Source organism: Schistocerca americana, chromosome 6, assembly GCF_021461395.2.
Source record: "Schistocerca americana isolate TAMUIC-IGC-003095 chromosome 6, iqSchAmer2.1, whole genome shotgun sequence".
In the NCBI taxonomy this organism is placed as follows: Eukaryota; Metazoa; Arthropoda; class Insecta; order Orthoptera; family Acrididae; genus Schistocerca; species Schistocerca americana.
This window is the reverse complement of record NC_060124.1, coordinates 254,705,230-254,728,542: the sequence shown is the minus strand read 5'-3', so window position 1 is coordinate 254,728,542 and position 23,313 is coordinate 254,705,230. Positions and strand designations below refer to the sequence as shown.

The window sequence follows — 23,313 nt, the reverse complement described above, 5'->3', positions numbered from 1 at the left end:
GATTGTATAATGGTTAGACAGAGATTTAGGAACCAGGGTGTAAATTGTAAGACATTTCCAGGGGCAGATGTGGACTCTGACCACAATCTATTGGTCATGACCTGTAGATTAAAACTGAAGAAACTGCAAAAAGGTGGGAATTTAAGGAGATGGGACCTGAATAAACTGACTAAACCAGAGGTTGTGCAGAGTTTCAGGGAGAGTATAAGGGAACAATTGACAAGAATGGGGGAAACAAATACAGTAGAAGAAGAATGGGTAGCTTTGAGGGATGAAATAGTGAAGGCAGCAGAGGATCAAATAGGTAAAAAGACGACGGCTAGTAGAAACCCTTGGGTAACAGAAGAAATATTGATTTTAATTGATGAAAGGAGAAAATATAAAAATGCAGTAAATGAAGCAGGCAAAAAGGAATACAAACGTCTCAAAAATGATATCGACTGGAAGTGCAAAATGGCTAAGCAGGGATGGCTAGAGGACAAATGTAAGGATGTAGAGGCTTATCTCACTAGGGGTAAGATAGATACTGCCTACAGGAAAATTAAAGAGACCTTTGGAGAAAGGAGAACCACTTGCATGAATATCAAGAGCTCTGATGGAAACCCAGTTCTAAGCAAAGAAGGGAAAGCAGAAAGGTGGAAGGAGTATATAGAGGGCCTATACAAGGGTGATGTACTTGAGGACAATATTATGGAAATGGAAGAGGATGTAGATGAAGATGAAATGGGAGATATGACATTGCGCGAAGAGTTTGACAGAGCACTGAAAGACCTGAGTCGAAACAAGGCCCCCAGAGTAGACAACATTCCATTGGAACTACTGACAGCCTTGGGAGAGCCATTCCTGACAAAACTCTACCATCTGGTGAGCAAGATGTATGAGACAGGCGAAATACCCTCAGACTTCAAGAAGAATATAATAATCCCAATCGCAAAGAAAGGAGGTGTTGACAGATGTGAAAATTACCGAACTATCCGTTTAATAAGCCACAGCTGCAAAATACTAATGCGAATTCTTTACAAACGAATGGAAAAACTGATAGAAGCCAACCTCGGGGAAGATCAGTTTGGATTCCGTAGAAATGTTGGAACACGTGAGGCAATACTGACCCTACAACTTATCTTATAAGAAAGATTAAGGAAAGTCAAACCTATGTTTCGAGCATTTGTAGACTTAGAGAAAGCTTTTGACAATGTTGACTGGAATACTCTCTTTCAGATTCTGAAGGTGGCAGGGGTAAAATACAGAGAGCGAAAGGCTATTTACAATCTGTACAGAAACCAGATGGCAGTTATAAGAGTCGAGGGGTATGAAAGGGAAGCAGTGGTTGGGAAAGGAGTGAGACAGGGTTGTAGCCTATCCCCGATGTTATTCAATCTGTATATTGAGCAAGCAATAATGGTAACAAGAGAAAAGTTTGGAGTAGGTATTAAAAATCCATGGAGAAGAAATAAAAACTTTGAGGTTCGCCGATCACATTGTAATTCTGTCAGAGACAGCAAAGGACTTGGAAGATCAGTTGAACGGATTGGACAGTGTCTTGAGAGGAGGGTATAAGATGAACATCAACAAAAGGAAAACAAGGATAATGGAATGTAGTTGCATTAAGTCGGGTGATGCTGAGGGAATTAGATTAGGAAATGAGACACTTAAAGCAGTAAAGGAGTTTTGCTATTTGGGGAGCAAAATAACTGATGATGGTCAAAGTAGAGAGGATATAAAGTGTAGACTGGCAATGGCAAGGAAAGCGTTTCTGAAGAAGAAAAATTTGTTAACATCGAGTACAGATTTAAATGTCAGGAAGTCATTTCTTAAAGTATTTGTATTGAGTGTAGCTATGTATGGATGTGAAACATAGACGAAAAATAGTTTAGACAAGAAGAGAATAGAAGCTTTCGAAATGTGGTGCTACAAAATAATGCTGAAGATTAGATAGTTTGATCACATAACTAATGAGGAGATATTGAATAGAATTGGGGAGAAGAGGAGCTTGTGGCACAACTTGACTAGAAGAAAGGATCGGTTGGTAGGACATGTTCTGAGACATCAAGGGATCACCAATTTAGTATCGGAAGGTAGTGTGGAGGGTAAAAATCGTAGAGGAAGACCAAGAGATGAATACACTAAGCAGAATCAGAAGGATGTAGGCTGCAGTAGGTACTGGGAGATGAAGAAGCTTGCACAGGATAGAGTAGCATGGAGAGCTGCATCAAACCAGTCTCAGGACTGAAGACCACAACAACAACAGTGTGTGGTTACTCTTCCTCCATCCATTACTTGCACTCCACTCAGGAATTTCTCATATCATTTTTTGAACTTATATTTTTAATATGCAACAAATCCTCCTCTATCCATATTACATCTTCCTAAATATGCATTATGATTTTCCATATCTTTGTTATATGGTGTTCATAAAAACAAATTCAAATTCTTTCCATATCTTTATATCTTCCAATGAAAATTGGTCAAGTTGTCCACCATATCCTGAATAGGTTATCCTGCCAACGCAAACTTAAAAGCAATAGTGATACATCCCTTAGCTTTTAGAACAAACAGTTTCTTCCTCAGGGAGTAGAGAAGGATAGGTTAGGAAAATTAAAAGGAAAGGTAGGTAATGCAGACCCCAGAAAAGCAGAACCATATATAAGTATGGTGTATGTAAAAGTTGATGAAGATGTGTAGTCATCACATTTTTTGGGTTAAAGCTGTTTCATTATTTTTAGCAAATATTTTTCAGTACCATTGGTGCTTCATGTCTAACTGTGGTGTAAGAAGCACTTGTAATGCTGACAATCTTTTCAGTTGTGGCTCCAACAAAGTATTTGATGCTGATGAAGGCATCTGTATTGAGAAAAATGACTGTTATGAAGAGTCATGTCTGAATGGTGGAACATGCGTCAGTCAGTACCCCTACAGCAGTTACCAGTGTGTATGCCCCAAGGATTTTTGGGGTCAACAGTGTGAGCACATGGTTCAAGAACAGTCTGTGAAACTTAGCTTTGGTGCTCTGCTAGTAGTTGTAACATCCTTCATAAGTGTTCTTGGTAAGCTACTTTGATTAATAAACAGTTATGGAAACTATCTTATGTTGTCTTTAACTTCATCTGACTGTGATTTCTGATACTGAATTTACTGAGGCTTTGTCTCCTGAGCAAATAATTAACCAATATTTTTTCAGCTTTAGTGGTATTTCTTGTGGTATGCAAATGGAAACAAGCAAGGAAGTGTAAAGTCCCAGGACCAAAAGAAGACATTCGTGAAAATATCATTATTTATGATGATGAAGGAGGTGGTGAGGATGACATGACAGCATCTGATGTTAAACCCCGTAAAGTTCCAGTACCAACATTGGCAGTAGTTGAGACAGTGGAAATGAAGCGTAAATATCAAAATTCTTTGTTTTTGTGCTCCAACCTTAACTAAAATAGCTACTATGTATTAATAGATAGAAACTACATTTACTGTTATTAGTAAAGAAGATTAAACCTGCTGTTTGCCTGAAATGAATAGTTTATTTTTAACACGCTTGTTTTTACACTGAAGCACAAAAGAAACTGGTATCAGCATGTGTATTCAAATACAGAGATATGTAAGCAGTCAGAATATGGTGCTGCAGTGACCAATGCTGGGCCGTCAACAAGTGTCAGTGTGTGAACCATTCAAGGAAACATCATTGATATGGGCTTTCAGAGCCGCAGACCCACTCGTGTACCCTCGATAACTAAACGACAAAAAGCTTTATGCCTCGCCCATACCCGTCAACACTGAAATTGGACTGTTGATAACTGGAAACATGTTGCCCCATTCAGACAAGTCTCATTTCAAATTGTATCAAGCGAATGGACAAGTACGGGTATGGAGACAACCTCATGAATCCATGGTCCATGCATGTCAGCAGGGTCTGTTCAAGCTGGTGGAGGCTCTGTGATGGTGTGGAGCATATGAAGTTGTAGAGTGATATGGGACCCCTGATACATCTAGATATGACTCTGACAGTTGGCATGTACATAAACATCCTGTCTGATCAACTTCATCCATTCATGTCCATTGTGCATTCCAAAGGACTTGGGCAATTCCAGCTGGACAATGCAATGCCACACAAATCCAGAATTGCTACAGAGTGGCTCCAGGAACACTCTTGAATTTAAACACTTCCACTGGCCACCAAACTCCCCAGACATCAACATTACTGAGCATATCTGGGATGCCTTGCAACACACTGTTCAGAAGAGATCTCCACCTCTCATACTCTTATGGATTTATTGAGAGCCCTGCAGGATTCATGGTGTCAGTTCCCTACAGCACTACTTCAGACATTAGTCTAGCCCATTCCACATCATGTTGTGGCACTTCTGCTTGCTTACAGGGGCCCTGCATGATATCAGGCAGGTGTACCAGTTTCTTTGGCTCTTCAGTGTATAAGATAATATGTACTATAGTGGGATAATGTATCTCAACCCCATTGTATGTCAAAGTTAAGTTATATCATCTAGTTTTACAAAAATATTAGTAACTTTATGTAGATATTAGTTTTGTGTAATTGCAGTATTTCCCAAAGCTATTACTTGCATACTATGTAGTAGAAAGTTATTACGATTTATGCTGATTGTGTAGTGGTTGTGGTCTAACCTAACCTCATTTCTATGGCAGTAAACATTTGCACCCATTACAAAATCTTCACCACACAACACATTAGATTACTGATTGACTGAATGCAATATTTCATAAATAATTTCAACAATATTATGAAAAGGGTAGCTGCTACTTACCATACAGCAGAGAAGGTGAGTTACAGATAGGCCAACAAAAAGCCTGTCAGAAAGTGAGCTTTCAGCCAACAAGGCCTTCATCAAAAATGAGAACCTGCACACACATACTCTCTCAACTCACACATGTATGAACACAGTCTCTGGCTGCTGAAGCCAGATTGGCTGGAAGCTCACTTTCTGAGAATCTTTTTGTTGTGCCTATCTATGTTTCAGTCTCTCCACAAAAGCATCCGTACATCCCAAGAAGTTTTGATGCAGTTTGACAGTATAGGGCATAATGTACAAGTGAAGCGTGGGAAGAAAAATTCGTAGATGACCAAAAATGTCTTACTGCTCAGTAGTGTTCAGCCTGTGTAGGCTCCTAGGAATGTTACAATGGGTTTACAATTTGTTGGGAAGTAATTAATTTTTTTAAACAAAGTGCAGGGCTCAGTGGTGTCATCTGTGAGCTAGGCACTTTGGGGAGAATCTTGGAAAAAGAATGTAATAACAATAGAGAGAGCAGGTAACAGTTTGCAATGTAACCACGATTATACAAACTGAGGATGGCACCGGGCTAATTGCAGGGAATGCTCTTCACTCTGGTGGGAATATGGTATTATTCTTTGGGTGATATGATAAGTCCTGGATAAAGTGTTCTAAGGAATGTGTTGATGTAGATCTTGGGAAATCACTCACAGGAGAGGGATGTTCACACATGGGTGTGAATCGATCATGTCATATATGTCATTCTCAGCATCTGAATGCTTCTGGTAAAAGGTTACTTACATGGCTAATTGCCAGAAGCATCTAGTGTGACCATAAAAGTATTCATTCCATTCCAGTGATTTCCAGTGTGCTCACAAGGCCTTTTTTTCTAGTAAGTTCCTCCAGAAGACAGAGCTGCAGAATACATATTCTTACAGTTGATACAGCTATTAGTACAACAAAGCACTGCAGCTTAGACAAAGCCAAGGATATTGAAGAAAATGCATATAGAGTCTTCCATCAAAATATCAGATGCCTTATAAATAAAAAAGGTGAACTTCTCTTATCAATTCAGGAAAATAAACAGTAGATCAAATTTCAGCAGACTTATTGTGCATATCAGAATATCACATGGAAATCACTGAAATTGAACAGATTCATCTTGATGGGTACAAGCAAATATCATGCTACTATAGAGCCAATAAAATGAAAGGAGGTCTGGCTATGTATGCAAAAAATTGAATTATGTCCCAGCCACTTAATGAATAATTGTGTTGAACAGTTTTTTGACTTACTTGAACATTATGGTCAAATGTTAACAATAAAATTTACTTAACAAATTATAGAAAAATAGTATTGCCTCATAGGCTCACAAGCAATGGCTTGATCACCAGGTTTAGAGAGAAACAACAGGAAGAACGGTGAAAAGAAATCTATAAAGCAGACAGTGTATATTGAAAATTTATCTCTTACATCACTTTGAGTCTTGTTTTACCGTAAAACAAATAAGAGCAAAATGAACAGAATCAAGGATAGTGGAAGTAAATCATCTTATGCTAGGTAGAGAGAGCTCTACGTAAGTCAGATAACATGCAGTTGGCATGATTTGAAACACCATTACCATCATTATTGCTGAATACTACACTCTGTTATTAAAAGAGCAACACTCATGCACTATGTTCAATTAATAAAACTTTCCAAAAGTAATTTAAAAATTATTTGGAACATTATTAAATGAGAAACAAACAAAACCAGTAATGCAAAAGTAATTGACCCTGCAAAAAGCATTATTGTACTTGGAGATTTCAATGTCAACTTTAAAATCAACTGTTTAAATGTTACAAAACTGACCAATGTCTTTTGCTCGCATAATTTAGCACCAACTATCTGAATACACTAGACATGGAAAGAACTCTGAAACAATAATAGACCAAATACTTCTTGACTTAAATTAGACAATGTTGTAGAAGTGATTGACACTGGATTCTCTGATCATAAAGCACTAAAACTTAGTATAAATAATGCACTCTGTAAAAACTCTAGGCCAAGTGAGAAACACATCCACAGGAGATGTATTAACGAGGACAACATTAGGATTTTTAATTCCTTGTTGAAAAATACAAGTTGGGATCTAGATAAACATGATAGTATACACATGAAGTTTGAGTCATTTCTAGCTGATTACAAACATAACTTTGAAATTGCTTTTCCCCTTAAGAAAATGAAAGTAAAAGGTAAAATTAACACATGGATAACACAGGGCATAAGAAAATCTGGAGAGCAACTCAGAATCTTAAGTAAATCAGCAAGGCAAAAGCCTGCTTTGAAACAACGTGTTAAGTGTTATAGGAAATTATACAAGAAAGTAATTACTGCAGCAGAAAAGTTAAATAATGATTCATATATCAGTAGAAATAATGGCAACAAGAAAATGAAATCAGTTTGGAAAGTGATCAATAGCAACTTAGGAAGAAGCAAAGTAAGAAACAACATTGTTATTAAAACTGAGGACAAAACTATAAATGATCCATTACATATTGCCAATATATTCAACTGTCATTTTACAAGTGTAGTTCAAAACCTCATACGAACCCAAAGTAGTACAGACATCAGTCATAACATCACATTGAATCCCAAAACTATGTTTTTGTATCCTGTAACAGTACATGAGGTAGAGAATGCCATGAGCAAACTAAAAAATAAATTATCCTGTGGCCTCGCCCTATTTGCCCAAGAAATTCACAGTGCCGTAGACACTGGCGAGCAGATGGATGCCGTATTCCTGGACTTCAGGAAGGCATTTGATACGGTTCCGCACTTACGTTTAGTGAAAAAAATACGAGCTTACGGAATATCGGACCAGGTTTGTGATTGGATTCAGGATTTCCTAGAAGAAAGAACACAACATGTCATTCTTAACGGTTCAAAATCTGCAGATGTAGAGGTAATTTCGGGAGTACCGCAGGGAAGCGTGATAGGACCTTTATTGTTTACAATATACATAAATGACTTAGTTGACAACATCGGTAGCTCCGTGAGGCTATTTGCAGAAGACACGGTTGTCTACAAGAAAGTAGCAACATCAGAAGACTCGTACGTACTACAGGAGGACCTGCAGAGGATTAATGCATGGTGCGACAGCTGGCAGCTTTCCCTAAACGTAGATAAATGTAATATAATGCGCATACATAGGGGCAGAAAGCCATTCCAGTACGATTATGCCATAGGTGGTAAATCATTGGAAGCGGTAACGACCGTAAAATACTTAGGAGTTACTATCCGGAGCGATCTGAAGTGGAATGATCACATAAAACAAATAGTGGGAAAAGCAGGCGCCAGGTTGAGATTCATAGGAAGAATTCTAAGAAAATGTGACTCATCGACGAAAGAAGTAGCTTACAAAACGCTTGTTCGTCCGATTCTTGAGTATTGCTCATCAGTATGGGACCCTTACCAGGTTGGATTAATAGAAGAGATAGACATGATCCAGCGAAAAGCAGCGCGATTCGTCATGGGGACATTTAGTCAGCGCAAGAGCGTTACGGAGATGCTGAACAAGCTCCAGTGGCGGACACTTCAAGAAAGGCGTTACGCAATACGGAGAGGTTTATTATCGAAATTACGAGAGAGCACATTCCGGGAAGAGATGGGCAACATATTACTACCGCCCACATATATCTCGCGTAATGATCACAACGAAAAGATCCGAGAAATTAGAGCAAATACGGAGACTTGCAAGCAGTCGTTCTTCCCACGCACAATTCGTGAATGGAACAGGGAAGGGGGGATCAGATAGTGGTACAATAAGTACCCTCCGCCACACACCGTAAGGTGGCTCGCGGAGTATAGATGTAGATGTAGATGTAGAAACACAGCAGATATATTACTCCTCATCTTGTAGATATAATTAATGCATCTTTCAGTACTGGCACTTTCCCTAGAAAGCTGAAACAGTCGATTATAAAACCATTATACAAAAATGGGGATCGTTATGATGTAAAAAACTACAGGCCTTTGTCAATGTTATCTTGTTTTTCAAAAATTATAGAAAGAGTAATGTATGGAAGACTGTCTACTTTCGTAAAAATAAGTGGAATATTGGTCAATGAACAAAATGGCTTTTGAAAGAACAGATCAACTGAAACAGCTATATACAACTTTCTAAAACTTGTCCTAAATTCCATTGATAATAACGAAGTAAATTGTGGGGTCTTTTTAGATTTATCAAAGGCCTTTGACGTTATTGATCGTAAACTACTGCTCGAAAAACTTAGTTGCTATGGAGTCCGTGGTACTGCTCATGCATGGTTTAAGTCATACTTATCTGGCAGATGCCAGAAAGTAGAAATAGTTCATGATGGAAAGTCATACTTTTCTGGTTATAAGGAAGTTAGTTATGGGGTGCTCCAAGGTTCGGTGTTGGGACCCCTGTTGTTCTTGATCTTTATAAATGACTTGCCAAACTATTTGACACAAGCTGATTGTGTACTTTTTGCTGATGATACAAGTCTCTTTATTAAAGCTCAGAATGAGACTGACCTTAACAGGAAAATTGAAACAACAACAACAGTTGAATGGTTCAGGGACAACAGTTTATTTGTGAATTAGAAAAAAACATTATAGATGAATTACAGACATGTTTCAAATAATGTGAAGCCCAATATAACTGTGAAGCTAGGCCAACAGAATATACTACAAACACCAAATACAAAATTCTTCGGAATTTGGTTAGATGAGCATCTAAAGTGGGACAAGCATATAGATGTGCTCAATTAAAAATTAAGTAAATGTTGCTATGTATTTAGAATGCTCAAAAATTGCTGCAGTGATCAAACAGTACTGTGTACATATTATGCATTTATGCATAGTCTTTTACGATATGGTGTCATATTTTGGGGCAATTCAAGTGAGGCAAAACCCTCTTTCATTATTCAAAAATGAGCGATAAGGATCATAAAAGGAGCTGCACCTAGAGATCCATGCAGGGAATTTTTCAAGGAATATAAAATCATGACTCTTCCATCCATTTACATCTATAAAAGTATATGCTTTCTGAAGTGTCACCCCCAGTTTTCTTCTTTAAACAGTGAGTTCCATGACTATACAACAAGACAGAGTAATGACTTTCACAGAGAAGTGCATGAGAAAGCCCAGTACAACAAGAATGCAATATACCACCCGAAAATTCTCTATAGTGCTCTTCCCTTAAAAATTAAAAAGATTCAGAAGCTGAGCAGTTTTAAAAGTGAACTCAAAAGAATGTTAATTAGTAATAGCTTTTACAGTATTAGTGAATACATGAATTCTTCAGAAATATAGCATGCCTTCACCTATCTTATAAGTCACTCATATACAAACTTGTGTCGTGGGGTAGACTCTTTTATGTACACACAAAAATTAATTAATTTGTCAATATAGAGTGCTATAATCATTGTTTCTTGTTGCTGTCCATTATACACAGAATATATGTAACTTATTTGTGTCCTATATTGTTACAAATTTATATCATGTAAGCTATAATTGTTTTTGCCCATATATTTAATTCAGATTGTTCACTGATATTTTTTTACATAATATGTTGTTATTCATATTTTTTCTGTATGTAACATATGACAAATCCCATATCATTGTACATGGTAAAACGGGTGCTCAATAAATCAATCAATCAATCAGAAAATAGCCCTGGCAAATGTGATGACTCTTTCCACTCACTGGCCACCAAATTCAATGATTTCTTCCTCACAGTGGGAGTAAACCAGTGCATCTAATAATAAACAACCAAATACAGTTGCATTAGATTACTTGTGCACACACTGCATCCATTACCGGCAGTCATTAGTTTCAGAAATACAACCCCTAAGGAAATTACAAAATTCATCAGGCCACTTGTTGCTGTCATTGTCATCTTCAACCTGAAGACTGGTTTGATGGCAGCTCTCCGTGCTACTCAATCCTGTTGCAACCTCTTCATCTCCAGATGTCTACTGCAATCGATATCCATTCAAATTTGTTTACTCTATTCATCCCTTGGTCTCCCTCTACAATTTTTATGCCACACTTACCTCCATTAGCAAACTGATGAGTCCTTAATTAATCAACGAACCCTTCTTTTTTCCATACGTGATTCAATACCTCCCCATTAGTTACTCGATCTGCCCATCTAATCTCCAGCAATCTTCTGCAGCACCACATTTCAGAAGCTTGTATTCTCTTCTTGTCTGAATTGCTTATCATCCACTATTCACTTCTGTACGAGGCTACACTCCATACAAACACCAGAATATACTTCCCAACATTTAAGTTGCTATTAGACTAGTAGGTACCCAGCACGTTGCTGCCATAGAAGAAACAATTGTGGAAACATTGTCTGAAACTGGGAAGAACTGTCTTGTTTGATCGGGAATGATATTTGTTTTTCTGTCAATAATGACTACATTTATTGAAATTAAATTATATATGATGGAGAATTATAGATCATATTCATTTTATTTTGTTGACTTTATTATTGAAGTGTTTTAGGGTAGACAATATTTTTTGTTTTCCTGCCTTCAGCAAAAACAATTAAATTTCTTGCTTTCTGATACATTAGCATGCAACATACAACTGGCCATATGAGAAACATGGATTTTCTGGATTCAGTCCACACACTTGAAGTGACTGACCTTGTGCCTTGTTGATGGTCATAGAATTCAAGTCAAATGGGGAACTGCAGTCGTTTGAAATTAGATGGCATCTCAGTGGGAAGGATGTGAATGTGTGGATTGAACACATCTTCTCCACTTGACTTTCCATTAAGAACAGAGTCTTGTTCCTTTACAGGATTGGGGTGGATTTATGTTCCAGAAGAGAATAATTGACATGCTGACTTTGAGTGTCAATTTGTGCAGTGCCACACCAAGAAGATCCAACAAATTTAAAAATTCAATTGGATAGTTGACAACTTCATCTACAATCTGCATTCATGATGCTATCAGTCAATTTTTTGGGAACAGAATTGCCTGCAATTTGTTCTTGAACGGTGTTATTGATTGCATTGGTGCTGGTGTCTTTTGCTGCCAAAATAGCATGTTCAAAAAGCATTTTTGATTTTTATAATTGATAACAATTTATGAAAAAACTTTCTGAATGAATTGTTCAATGGATGGCATGAGAACACAAGAGTTCAGTGGAAATTAAATACATGTTGTGATAGCATCAGCTGGTACTTTTCCTTCACCAGTGTGCAATAGCTGTTTGAAAATGAGGCTGCTCAGGTATCACATTGCACATGTACATGCATATTCATCTTTACTGTGAGTTTTCACATGTCTCCAAAGATGCAATGCTTTGAGGCAAGCACTGAGCTCATCAGCTGGTGTTGATGTAGGTATCACTGGAAGAGTTTGTTTAAAAGTCACCAGATAATAAAACAAGAATGGTTATGCATTTGACTGTAGATCATTAAGAGCTCAATCAAGTGCAGTTTCTTATGAGCTATTGTGGATTTGTCCCAGACAATGACCTTGCAAAGTTTCATAACTTTAGCCACATCAGATCCCTTTGAAATATTACATTTTGGAGCTCCCAAGAAATGCATATCCAATGGCAATTTGAGCACCGAATGCACTGTTCATCTACCATCTACTAATATAGCTGTAATACCTGATGAAGCAAGGGGCAGAGCAATTCCATTTTGAGATCGAATGTGAGCCAGTAGCAAGCAACTTTTTTCCAGTGTCACCAGGTGCAGTAAAGAAGAACAGAGAACGTCTGCCATTTGAAATGGTATTAAATGGTATTTGTAATTGTGCTGTAGGCCAGTTTTTGTCCTTCAAGCAAAATTTATTCATTTACTTCATCAGATGCATGCAGATCATTAGCATTATATTGCTGTTCTCTCACTAAATCATGATCATGAAGGTCAAGTGCAGAACATCCTGGTGCAATCATGCTAAGATGAATGAGTTCTTTGTTGTTGATGGTTAAGCATATGTCCAAAAATTGATGTAACTGTCATTTCTAATAGTATGAACATGGTGCAGAATGTCTTCACTCACATCCTCTCTGAATTTATCCCACAAAAGTTTTGGGTTAGATAATGAACATGTGGTGAAAATTATGGTGAACAATGTTCAAATTTGTTATGGATGACAGCTGGAACATGCAGCTGTGAATGTTGCTTCACATTAAACAATGGAAAATCCAGGATGGAATGTAACAATATTATTAGAGGCTCTACCACTGTTGTTTTGAACCACAAGGATTACCTGGCAGAAGGACTCCGCCAGCTACCAAACCTTGCCACAGTGACCCCATTCCAGTAATCCATCAGGATCTCTAGTCACTACTCAAATCCTTAGCCCCATCCCAGAACCTCTCCCCAGAGTCCATCTCTCTGCTCATCCCCACCACTCCCTGCACTCCTACCTTCTACATGCTTCATAAGGTCCATAAACCTAACCAGCCAGGATGCCCCATTGTGACCAGTTACTGTGCCCCCACTGAGAGAATCTCTGCTCTTGCAGACCAACATCTTCAACCTATTACCTGGAATCTACACTCCTATATAAAAGATACCAACCATTTCCTCCAACGACTCTTCACAGTTCCTGTCCCTGTACCACACGGTGCCCTGCTCGTCACTATTGATGCTACCTCCCTGTACGCTAACATCCATAATGCCCATGGCCTTACCACTTTTGAACATTACCTTTCCCAATGCTTGATGGATTCCAAACCAACAACCTCCTTCCTGGTCGCCATGACCAATTATATCCTCACCCACAATTACTTCTCCTTTGAAGGCATTACTTAAAAACAAATCTAGGGACAGCTATGAACACTCGCATGGCACCACCCTATGCCAGCCTATTCATGGGCCATCTAGAGGAATCCTTCATAAAAATCCAGAATCCTAAATTCCTCACCTGGCTCAGATTCAGTGATGACATCTTTGCTATTTGGATCGAAGGTGAGGACACCCTATCGACATTCCTCCAGAACATCAACAACTTCTCCCCCATTTTCTTCATTTGGTCCTACTCAACACAACAAGTCACTTTCCTACATGTTGACCTCCTCCTTAACGATGGCTACATCAGTACCTCTGTCCATATGAAACCTGTTAACCACCAGCAATACTTCCATTCGACAGCTGCCACCTGTTCCATACCAAGAAGTTCTTTCCATATGGCCTAGCCACCCATGGTCATCACACCTGTAGTGACGAGCAGTCCCTCTCAAAATATACGGAGGGTCTCACTGAAGTCTTCACTGACCGTAATTATCCTCCCAACCTTGTACAAACACAAATTTCCCATACCTTATCTTTCCAGTTTCCCACCACCTCCCAAAGTCTCATTGTTCAGCCACAGAGAAGCATTCCTCTTGTAACTCAGTACCACCCAGAACTGGAGCATCTGAATTACATTCTCTGCCAGGGTTTCAAATACCTCTCATTGTGCCCTGAAATGAGAAATGTCCTGCCCACTATCCTCCCCCCACCCCCACCCCCCTCCCACTGTGGTATTCCGCTGTCCACCAAACCTACACAATATACTCGTCCATCCCTACACAACCCATGCTCCCAGTCCATTACCTCATGGCTCATACCCCTGTAATAGACCTAGATGCAAGACCTATCCCATACATCCTCCCACCACCAACTAATCCTGTCCTGTCACTAACATCAACTATCCCATCAAATGCAGGACTACCTGTGATACCAGTCATGTGGTCTACAAGCTAAGCTCCAACCACTGTACTGCATTCTATGTAGACAAGACAACCAACAAGCTGTCTGTACGCATGAATGGCCACCGACAAACTGTGGCCAAGAAACAAGTGAACCACCCTGTTGCTGAACACGCTGCCAAACATGATATCCTTCATTTCAATGACTGCTTCGCAGCCTATTCCATATGGATCCTTCCCAACAACACTAGCTTTTCTGAATTGCACAGGTGGGAACTTTCCCTGCAATACATCTTACGTTCCCATAACCCTCCTGGCCTCAACCTTCATTAGTCACTATCCTCACCCATCCAGCCCCTTCCCTGGTCCCATTCCAGCACTGCACAGCTGTCATTCCACTACTACACCCAGTCTTTTTATTTCTCTCCTTTTCTGCTACTTTTCTCCTCCCCCCCTCCTCCCTCCTCACCTCACCCCTGCTCCTCTCAGTCTAACATGCAGCACTTTGCTGTGTGCCACCCCCTCCCCACTCCAGCCTCCTCCTTACTCCCACCCAGTCGCCACTCCCATCATGTACTGCTGCTACTGCTCAGTGTGGTTTCAGTTGCCTGAGACTGCTGTCGTGTGTGTGTGTGTGTGTGTGTGTGTGTGTGTGTGTGTGTGTGTGAGAGAGAGAGAGAGTCTATCTATTGTTGATGAAGGCCTTATGGCAAGCTTCTCTGTACATCTGGCACTCTATGACTTTTGACATTAATCAACAGCATTCCAAGACAGTAACACTCGGAATTATTTGGATATACTGTGTAAATACAGTTTTTGATAGCTCTGATGTAGCATATCATGTATAGTACTATGGAACTTCTGCATACAATAATGTCTTGGCAAATACATCTTCTTCACACAGTGCAAAAAATTCTGTAAATGTTGTGTGCACTGGTTCAGCAACAATATTTCATGCAATGTTTGTTGTGAAATAGACTCTTTGTCCATTTTCAAGATGAACATTGAAATGAGCATCATTGGGCTAGCGACTGTGAATTGGGAAACTCAAAATACGCCAAGCAGTCTTGTTACTGCTGATATACTGACCTGTTTGAAATTGACTCACGTCATCATTGCACACATCAGGTCTATGAATACTGACCACTGCCATATCGCTGTCTTTGTTGATGTGTTTGGATACATATTTGATCGATCTGATGGAATGACAATATTTGACATTGATGTGAGCTTTAAATGTTTTCATTAATCAAGGAGAATATGGCACAGTCCATCTGTTGTTGGTTTCAAACTCAGCATTTCTCATTCTGATTGTTGTTGAATGACCTCCATCTTCTGTTTTTCAGCACCTGCATTGTGGATATCTGTCATCACCAGTGCATATGTTTCATGAACTAAGTCTGTGGGATACTTTTTCTTCCATTTCTTCTCTGCCATGTAAGGAGATTGTAGATCATAGCTCCACAGGTTCCAATGCACCATCTTTTTCATCACAATATTGAACATCAGTGGATCATCTTGGGGATTAGGAATATCTGCACAAATGATATCATCAATACGAGCTGCATGAGAACATGAGCACATGGAAGTCCTCTCTTCTGCTTTTCAGTCACATACATCCAGCAGTGAGTTTTTGCTTGAATATTTATGCAGTCAAAGAACGTCATTTGGATGGATGCTGATCAGGCTGTAGAAGCTCTTTTATCTTGTCCTGTGCTGGATTGCATGTAAATGTGACGAAAAAGTCAGAGTCACACATGTCATGGCATCTTGTGCATGTTCTTGTACACACCATGTGCTGCCATTGAATGTTGCTGGAAGTATGACAATTTTGCCAATGTGGAAACATTTCCATCATTTGCAATTGCATCTTGTAAATGAATGTATTCTTCTGAAAGCAATGGTGTTTGATTTAAGTGAATATATAACAAATGTTTGGATTCAGCTTTAGCATGTGTCTCACACGTATTGATGAAATAGTTGATGGCACTGCAGAATATGATTTGTTCCACTCTGAGATATGATTATGTGGTATGGCTAATAATTCATTGCTGATGCTGTTTTATTGAGTTGTTCACCCGTAAGAATAAAAGAAAAAGAGAAGAAAAATGAAAATTTCGCTTATAAATGTTTGAAAGTTAAAAAGAAAATAATATTTTCATTTGATAAACTGAAAGATAAAAATTATTGGATACTGCAGTGCATTATATGATCACTGTTTGTCAGCAAGATGTTGAATTGTATTATTCCGTCACTGAAGAATTATGTCATGTGTATCACATTCTTCACCAACTGTGACAGTCACAACTTCATTGATGGTAGGTGTGTTACAGTGTCCAGCATGCTGACCAAATGGAGTTTTGTCAGCTCATATTTGAATTGCATAATTATCCGCTGGTAATTTGTCAATCAAAGTTTTGAATAATTTTGTCATTGTGATGCATTGGTGGAAACGATTTTGCAAATAGGATATAATGCAACATTTGGTATCTGGAATTGCATCACAGTGTTGGTCAACATGTGCATCATAGTCACCCATAAAGTAGATTTGCAGAAATTTATGCTCAGTGTCAGAAACAAGTAGAAGTGAACCAACACAGTGAAATATTTGTCTTTGAGTTTTGAAAGTGGGTATGTAGGTACCTTCACTGGTTCCAAAAGATGTCATTTGATATTCTGAATTATATTTGTGAATGTTCTGCGTAAAGTATTTCAAATCAGGTGAGTCACCCAAAAGCAATGATCACAATGGATCGGGTGGTGGATGCATTGTCAGCAGTTTAACTTTGCTATTCGTGCAGCACATTACTGTTGTTTCATTGTTGAACTTAAGTAAACTCCAGTGCCCACACACCTTATCCAATTTGCCAATATTTACACTGGGATGCAAACTGTAATCTCAGTTAACATATAATTGAAATGTAGCAAGAATCAAATCAACATTTACTGTTTGTCGAGATTGAGTAGCTTGTGAACATTCTCTCTCAATTCACACTGTATATTGGTCTATTGTCAAAATGAGTAAGAGACAGTAAAATGCTGATCTGTTTATTTCTGTCATATTAAAAAATCTCACTACTTCCACACTCTTTCAAATACATTTGCTGGTATGACATGCGTGTCACCTACTGTAAGTTAAGTGCCCTATGCCTATACCCTTCATGTAAGTGCAAGCAATAAGTTCACAAAGTTTTATTTTGATCACATGAATGGTATGGCAGTGCATAAAATTCAAATGAACAAACATTGTTTTTTATATATTAGATGTTTACAAATTCCTTTTTTTCAAACATATTTCGTGCTAGTCCATGCAGCCTCGCAAATAAAATTTCCTCCACTGATATTTCGGCTGCGTATCATCCGGCCATCCTCAGAGTGAGTCACAAGACTGATAGCAATATGCCAAGTGCGGCCTTATATGCTCCACCACGGCGGTACTGTGCCTACGGGCTGCAGATACTGGTCAGCGCCAAAGACAAACACTTACACTTGTGCACACTATAGCCTCTGTATGTTTTATATCCTCTCTACTTCAACCCTTGTTAGATATTATGCTGCCCAAATAGAAAAACTTATCTACTACTTTAAAGGCCTCATTTTCCTATCTAATACCTTCAGCATTACCTGATTTATTTCAACTACATTTAATTACCCTTATGTTATTTTTGTTGGTGTTCATCTTGTAACCTTCTCTCAAGAGACTACCCACTCCATTCAGCTGCTATTCCTAGTCTTTTGCTGTCTCTAACAGAATTACAGTTTTATCAGCAAAACTCAAGGTTAAGTGATAGGGTCAGTATTGCCTCTCATGTCCCTGTAGTCCTCAAGAATACAAACTGATATTCAGTGAGATGGTTGTGCCAGTTTTTCCATGCTTCTGTAAATAATTCACATCAGTATGTTGCAAGTATAATTTATTAAGTTGATTGTTCAGTAATATTCACACCTGTCAGCAGCTTCCTTCTTTGAAATTGGGATTATTACGTTCATCTTGAAATATGTGGGTATTTCTCCTGTCTCATAAATCTTACACACCACATAGAATGTGTGGCAGGCTCGCTTAAGATCTTCAATAATTCTGAGGGAAAATCATCTTCTGCAGCAGCCTTGTTTTGACTTCAGTCTTCCAGTGTTCTGTTGAATTATTCTCACAGTATTGTATCTCCTAGCTCATCTTCATCTATTTCTTCTTCTGTTTCCTATAATATTGCCTAAGTTCGTTTCCACTGTATAGCCCTTCTGTATATTCCTTCCACTTTCAGTCTTCCCTTCTTTGCTTGATACTGGTTTGCCATCTGAGCTCTTCATATTGAAATAGTTGCTTCTCTTTTCTCCAGAGGTCTCTTTAATTTTCCCACAGGCTGCATCTGTCTTTCCCCTAGCTGTACATAATTCTGTATCCTCACATTTCTTGTCCAGCCATTCTTGCTTTGCCACTTTGTATTTCCTATCAGTCATGTTAATTAGACATCTTCATTTCCCTCTGCCAGCGTCATCTGCTGTGGGTTTTCTGCTTTTATCAGTTATATATCTTAGAATTATCCAAGGATCTCTACGGAGTTTTGTTGTTTTACCTTATTGGTTTTCTGCTGCCTACACTATTTCATGTTTCAAAGCTACTCATTCATCTTCTATTGTACTTCTTCTGCATGTTTCAGTAAATCATTGCCTAATGCTCCTTCTGAAACTCTCAGCTACCCCTAGTCCTTTTAATTTGTTCAGGTCCCTTCTGCTTAATTTCCTACCTTTTTGCAGTCACTTCTGATTTAATCTTCAGTTCACAATCAATAAATTAAAATCAGAGTCCACATCTGCCTCTGTGAATGTTTTTCAGTTTAAAATTTGGTTTCAAAAATCTCTTTCTTACCATTATGTAATCTGTTTGATACCTTCCTGTCCCCCCAGGTCTCTTTCACATATTCTACCTTATTTCATGATTTTTGCGATAATTAACTTATACTCTGTGCTAAATTCTGCCAAGTATTTTTCTCTGTCATTCCTTTACCACAGTCCATCTTCTTTGACTTAATTTTTCTTCTTCTCATTTTCCTGCTATTTCCCTAACTATCTGAGTAATTTCTTTTGTCTAATCATGTATTCTTTCAATTTTTTTCATCATCTGCAGAACTAATTGTCATATAAATTTGTGCTGTTGTTGTGGGTGTTGTCTTTATGTCTATCTTGGCTATGATAATGCATTCACTAAGCTCTTCATAGAAGCTTACCCACATTCTTATTTTCTTATTCATTATTAGACCTACTCTTGCATTACTCCTAATTGATTTTGTATTTGTAGCCCACTACTCACCTGACCAGAAGTACTGTTCTTCCTGCCACCACACTTCACTAATTCCCGCTGTATCTAATTTCAACCTGTCCATTTCCCTTTTAAAATTCTCTAGGCTACCTGCCCATTAAGGGGCGTAATATCCACACGCCAACTTGAACAATGCCAGTTTTTTCATGATGACAAAGTCCTCCTGAGTAGACCTTGTCCTGAGATCTGAACAGGACAATTTTATCTCCAGAATATTTTCCCAAAATGTTGCAATCAACATTCAACCACACAATAGAGCTGATCCTCTCAAAAATGTAAGAGCTGTAGTTTCTCTTTGTTCTCAGCCATCAGAATTATCAGCATTGTAAGGTCATGTTGGTTATTATTACAAGGCCAGATCAGTCAATTATCCAGACTGTCACACTGTACCTCTTCATGAATGAGATGTTTATCTGTGCTCTAAACAAATTTTCCTCTATTGTATTGGTACCTGCAGTACAGCAAAAATCTGGAATGTATAAGTGAGTGTCAGATGTATACTTAGCAAAGGAGAGTAAAGAATAAACATAAGGTTATATCTTATTTGCCTTAAGTGGATTTTACATTATCAGAAACATCTATGCATATTTAGAGATCTTTAAGAATTTATCTCAAGTTTAAATGAAGTTGGGTGAAGAAGAGTTGCTAGTGGGTTGAATTTTTGCTGAGGCACTTGTTTGCAACTTAAGTAGTAGCACCTTTGTAAAAAGTAATAATTCTGCTAGCTATGATCAAGTTTCCAGCAGAAAATTAAAAACTTTGCATGACTTGATGGGATTTCCTTTCAGCTATCTTTTAATCAATCATTGGTTTGGGGCTTACCTGAAGACAGTCTTGTATATGCTGTAGTAACACTCAGATATGAAACTGGAGACAAACAAACTACCTCTTATAAATAACAGTTATACATCTCTCCTTTCAGATTATTCAAAAGTATTTGAGAAAGTGACCTATGGCAGAACAGGAACCCTTTTAACTGAGCCAAACTTGTTAAATGCCTCTCAGTTTGGTTTTTGTAAAGCATTCTCCACATATGAAGCAATATAAGACTTCATAAACTAGTTTCTGTCAGAGCTAAACAAGAAAAATATGCTGCTGATAATTCTTTGACCTGGTCAAAGCATTAAGTTGTGTGGATCGCAAAAGCCTACTTAGCAAACTAAAGTGTTGTGATATTGATGGCCTGCCCCCTTTGTGGATTGACAGACTGTATCTGTGGCTTGAAGTCAGAATGGGGGAACATAACACATGGAGTGCCACAGAGATCAGTACTGAACCCACTCTTGTTTATGACCTACATAAATTATCTTCCTATGGCATTAAAAAAAAGTTAAAAACTGTAATGTTTGCTGATGACAGAGCATACTAATCAAGGGTCCAGAATCAAACCTACCTGACACAGCTCAGTTGACAGCTGAATAGGCCGCCAAGTGGTTCACAGTGAGCAGTTTCAGTCTAAAGCTCACAAGGACTCATATTAAGCAATTTCTTATCTGTACTACTATACGAACGCATGTCATTTTTACCAATCTTGTGAAGTTCTTATGTGATTTACTTCAGACTTTCACGTGATACTCTAATAAATGTTCAAACATACGCTACATATTTTGTTAATGTATATGGTGTATAAATAAATATCTACTATGTAAAGGGTAAATATTATCAGAAAAAATCTCAAAAAGTTGTTGACCAATTTACTTCAAATTGTTACATGATACTCTAATGTGGACAGACATAGTATGCTACATTTTCTTTCCTGCAGTCAGTTTTAACTACAGTCACAGAGCATTTGACAAACTATTTCTCTCATACATATTCTTTCTCCTTATATGTAATTGTGAGAGAGGGGGAAAAGGAGATGGACAAAGAGATGAGGGAAAAAGAGATTGATAGAGAGTGGAAGAAGAAGGAGACTAGGACATATCCAATTCCTATATATATTTAGCAATTGGGAGTTAATTAGTAAGCAATAATGACCTTTTAGCGCCATAAGTAAACATTAGTGAATGAAGTACAATGTGCAGAATTCCTCATGGTTGTGCTGGATAGTGAGTTAAAATGGGGTCAACTCATGGATAAACATCTGCAGCTCATAGTCTAGTGGCTAGTGTTGCTGCTTCTGGATCACAGGGTCCCAGGTTCAATTCCCAGTCGGGTTGGGGATTTTCTCTCCCTGGGGACTGGGTGTTTGTGTTGTCCTTATCATTCATTATCATCATCATTTGCGACAGTGGCTAGATTGGACTGAGTAAAAAACTGGACTGCACAAAAACTTGGGACTTTGTACGGGCACTGATGACCACACAGTTGAGCACCCCACAAACCAAACATCATCGTCATCATGGATGAACTAATCAAGCAACTCAGTTCAGCATGTTATGCCCTTAGACACATTTGCCATTGAGTTTACCTAAAGACAAGATTGTTGGTTATGTAGCTTCTTTTCATTCACTGTTGTCTTATAGAATTCTCTTCTGGGGCAGTGACCCATAGTAAATAAAATGTTTGTTTAGTAGAAATGAGCAGACAGAATATTGCTTGCAAGTATGGGTGTCCAGCCAGGTGCAGTCATTTACAGAACAAGATATTCTGATAGCATACCTTGCCATAACCTTCAGGTTTTACCTGTAGAATGAATGTATTTACTACACTGCACTTCCTTGATACTCTCCCTCCTTCCCTCACTACTCCGTCATAAGCCATGTCATGTGGAGTGGTGGGGGTATACCATCATCGAATGCTGGTTGTGAACTTATATACCTCTTTGCTTCTGCCACCTTTGTCTGATGTGGAAGTCGCAGTCGGGTGATGTTGTGACTTCAGTTGGCTGAAAAATGATGTTTTTGAGGACTGTGTTCTATAGGGGGCTATAAAAATGAGTGATGGCCTGATCAATAGAGACCGTGGTTTCGCTCTAAGTAAAGTGTGGGTTCCAGTTCTCAGTCAACTGAAGTCACAGTGGTGGCCAAGAGCAACTTCCACACCTGATGGGTGCAACAGGAGCCCTGAGGGATGAGAGTTCACACACTCGGAGATCGCAACTAACCACCACTCCTTAAAATGCCGTGTGTGACCAGGTAATGAGGGAAGAGGTGTGGAGTGATAAAAGTATAAATAAGGTGCAGTGTAACAAGATGATAATTCTACAGGTGTTACCTGAAGGTAATGTCAAGATATGTTGTCAAAATATCATATTACATACAGCTAATAAACCAAGAGAGTTAGAGTTCTCACAGGGAGAATATTGTGTAAAGTTCCCAATACATTTACTCCTAAATGTTTCTTTTTGCTGATGGTAAAAATCAGTTTCAACTGGACTGCAATACACACAGTTACAATACAATTCACAAAAATAACTTTCATGTAGACTTTGCCTACTTGTCCAGAGTTTAGAATAGAGTTACATACTCTGGTAGTAACATATCCAACAAGATTCCATTTGATGTACAGCAAGAAATTGTGAATCCCTACCAAATCAGAAGGAAATTAAGAGCATACCTTATCAGCCACTATTTCTACAAATTATCTGAATACCTAGATTCAGATTGAAAATTTCTGTTAGCTGCATAGCATTTAACAGTGTTTGTT

General features: G+C 38.4%; 1 protein-coding gene across 1 annotated transcript in view; it reads left to right on the top strand.

The window, feature by feature from the left end:
• Positions 1 to 23,313, top strand: part of LOC124620078 (putative neural-cadherin 2) — a 63,889-nt gene that overhangs the window by 29,598 nt on the left and 10,978 nt on the right. Inside the window, exons 6-7 of the mRNA XM_047146745.1 lie at positions 2,803 to 3,044; positions 3,179 to 3,379. Coding sequence (XP_047002701.1) covers positions 2,803 to 3,044; positions 3,179 to 3,379 — 443 coding nt within the window. The remainder of the gene's footprint in view (positions 1 to 2,802; positions 3,045 to 3,178; positions 3,380 to 23,313) is intronic.